Source organism: Arachis duranensis, chromosome 10 (genome assembly GCF_000817695.3).
Source record: "Arachis duranensis cultivar V14167 chromosome 10, aradu.V14167.gnm2.J7QH, whole genome shotgun sequence".
In the NCBI taxonomy this organism is placed as follows: domain Eukaryota; kingdom Viridiplantae; phylum Streptophyta; class Magnoliopsida; order Fabales; family Fabaceae; genus Arachis; species Arachis duranensis.
In genome coordinates this window covers 102,261,784-102,264,107 of record NC_029781.3, presented here as the reverse complement: position 1 = coordinate 102,264,107, position 2,324 = coordinate 102,261,784, and the positions used below count along the sequence as shown (strand labels likewise).

At 29.7% G+C, this 2,324-nt stretch overlaps 1 protein-coding gene across 1 annotated transcript; it reads left to right on the top strand.

Annotated features, from left to right (window-relative positions):
* The first annotated feature begins 268 nt into the window (after nucleotides 1-268).
* LOC107471439 (class I heat shock protein-like) lies at nucleotides 269-892 on the top strand. The gene has a single exon (XM_016090900.3). The coding sequence runs from the start codon at nucleotides 330-332 to the stop codon at nucleotides 756-758; it is 429 nt and encodes a 142-aa protein (XP_015946386.1). The 5' UTR covers nucleotides 269-329; the 3' UTR covers nucleotides 759-892.
* Nucleotides 893-2,324: the final 1,432 nt, after the last annotated feature.

Genomic DNA, 2,324 nt, shown 5'->3' with positions numbered 1-2,324 from the left:
AATAATTAATCTTAATTATATATATTATATATTTTTTAAAAATTAATGAAACACTAATATATCAATATACTTAAATATTTTTTCATCAATTAAACTCTAAAAAAATTTACCAACAAATTATAACTCATTTAACATAATTTTTTTCAAATAAAATTTTAGTTAAAAACTCACTCCTAATTTAAAAAAAAAAAATAATAATAAAAACTACCTCCCTTCGCACTCTTTATAAGAAGACACCAATTCATATATACTCCGACGACAACAACAACAAACACTTCACTTTGAACTAAGTTTCTATTATCGATCTAACTTGTTTTGAAACCATAATAATGTCTCTGATTTCTCAAATGCTTGGCGATGATGAAACCTTAGACCCTTTTCTGTCCATGATGAACAGGTGCCCCGTCCTAAGCACCCCAACAGATTGGAAGGAGACAAAAGACGCGCATGTTTTTCTTTCAGATCTTCCCGGTCTCAAGAAGGACGAGGTCAAGGTGGAGGTCGATGGAAGGGTGCTTCAGATAAGTGGTGATAGGCATGCGGATGACGACGATGACGAAGACAAGAACAAGAAGATGATAAAGTGGCACCGCGTTGAGCGGTGCCGCGGGAAGTTCCAGAGAAGGTTTAGGCTCCCGGAAAATGCTAAGGTTGAGCAGGTTAAAGCTCACATTGAGAATGGTGTGCTTGTTGTTACTGTCCCTAAGCAAGAGCTCAAGAAACCAAACACCAAACTGGTTCAGATTCAGGGAAATTGATTCCGTAAATTTTGGATATGAATTGCAGTACAAGTCAATGTTCCAAGAAATAAATTGTATCTTTGTTTTCTTTGTAAAATAAATAACGACTATGCTATGTCCAAGTATATATTAAAATTAGTTACTAGAGTTAATTACTAGTATAAAATATTATAAAAATTTAGGTATAGAGTGCAGTTATTGTATCTGAATTTTTATAATAAAATATATATTACAATATAAATACACATTAAAAATAGGATTAATCTTTACATACAAGTGTTTTGCGCTTACAAGTTTTACAAGCTTGAAGAGAACGAAATCCATAAAACGCGTTGCTTATGTTACGTGCTTCTTTAACAGAATTTTAATCAATTCAAATCAATTAACGCGCAAATATATAACTTCTATTTTTCAAAAGATTTCGTTTCTTTTTTTGATGCCAAATTCGTTGGATCTTTTTCTTGCTTCGTTTTTTTTCGATTTTCATGGTTTCTGAAATCAAGTTTTGAAATTGTTTTGAAAATAATGGAACTTCAGAAATACACCCAAACGATTATAGAAATATACCCAAACGATTACAGAAATATACCCAAGTGATTATAAAAATACACCTAAATGGTTACGGAAAGGATTACAGAAATACACCCAAATAGTTACAGAAAATATACCAAAAAATTACAGAAATACACCCAAAGGATTTAAGAAATACACCCAAAACATGGAGAAGACCGTATATTTCTTCTTGAAATCTTTTAATGTTTTGCTGGTTAAGGATGAGGCAAATGACAGAGACAATCTAGAAAAAAAATATAGAAGAACAATAAAACAATATCTTGAATAATATTTTTTCGTTTTTTCTAGTATTTTTTATGGAGATTTGTATCTTTTCTTCTTGATTTCTTCTACTCTTCGCAAGAAGTTAGAACGTGTCTTCAGAATCTTAGTTTGTTTCGAATGTCGCTTGAATCTTGACGGTTTGCGTTTTGATCGAGGAAGAAGAGGAAGAGTGCGGCATAATGAACGCGTGCGTTGGACGCTCGATTTTAAAAGAATGGTGCGCGTGTTTTTTTCTTGGATTTGGGTCAACTTGTATAATTTGTAAGATAAAAATGCTTGTACGTGTAACATGCCTCTTAAAAATAATAATTGAATTTAGTGTAGGAATAATATTTTTAAATAAATAATAAATTTTCAACTACATATTACATTTTAGTGATGAGGGAATTGTGGGAAAAAATAATGTATATAAATTCGTTTATAAAATTGATAGTTAAAAATAATTAAATAATTTAGACAAATTTAGTAAATTATCTTATAATTTTTAGGTATCAACTTTATGACTGTGTTTTCATCTATATACATGTATAGTAGTTAAGAATAATTTGTTTACTTTGAATAAATAAAAAAGAATAGTTTGTTTAGTAACTGCTGGATTGAAATTTGTACTTTCTCAATGGCAATGGAAGAAGTTAATTATACCAAGGTTCAGTTTGGCTAAACTTTTTAAATAAGTTCTTTTGAAAAAGGAGCTTAAAATATAAGGACTTTTATTAATAATAATTTTTAAATAAGTTATTTTGAGTT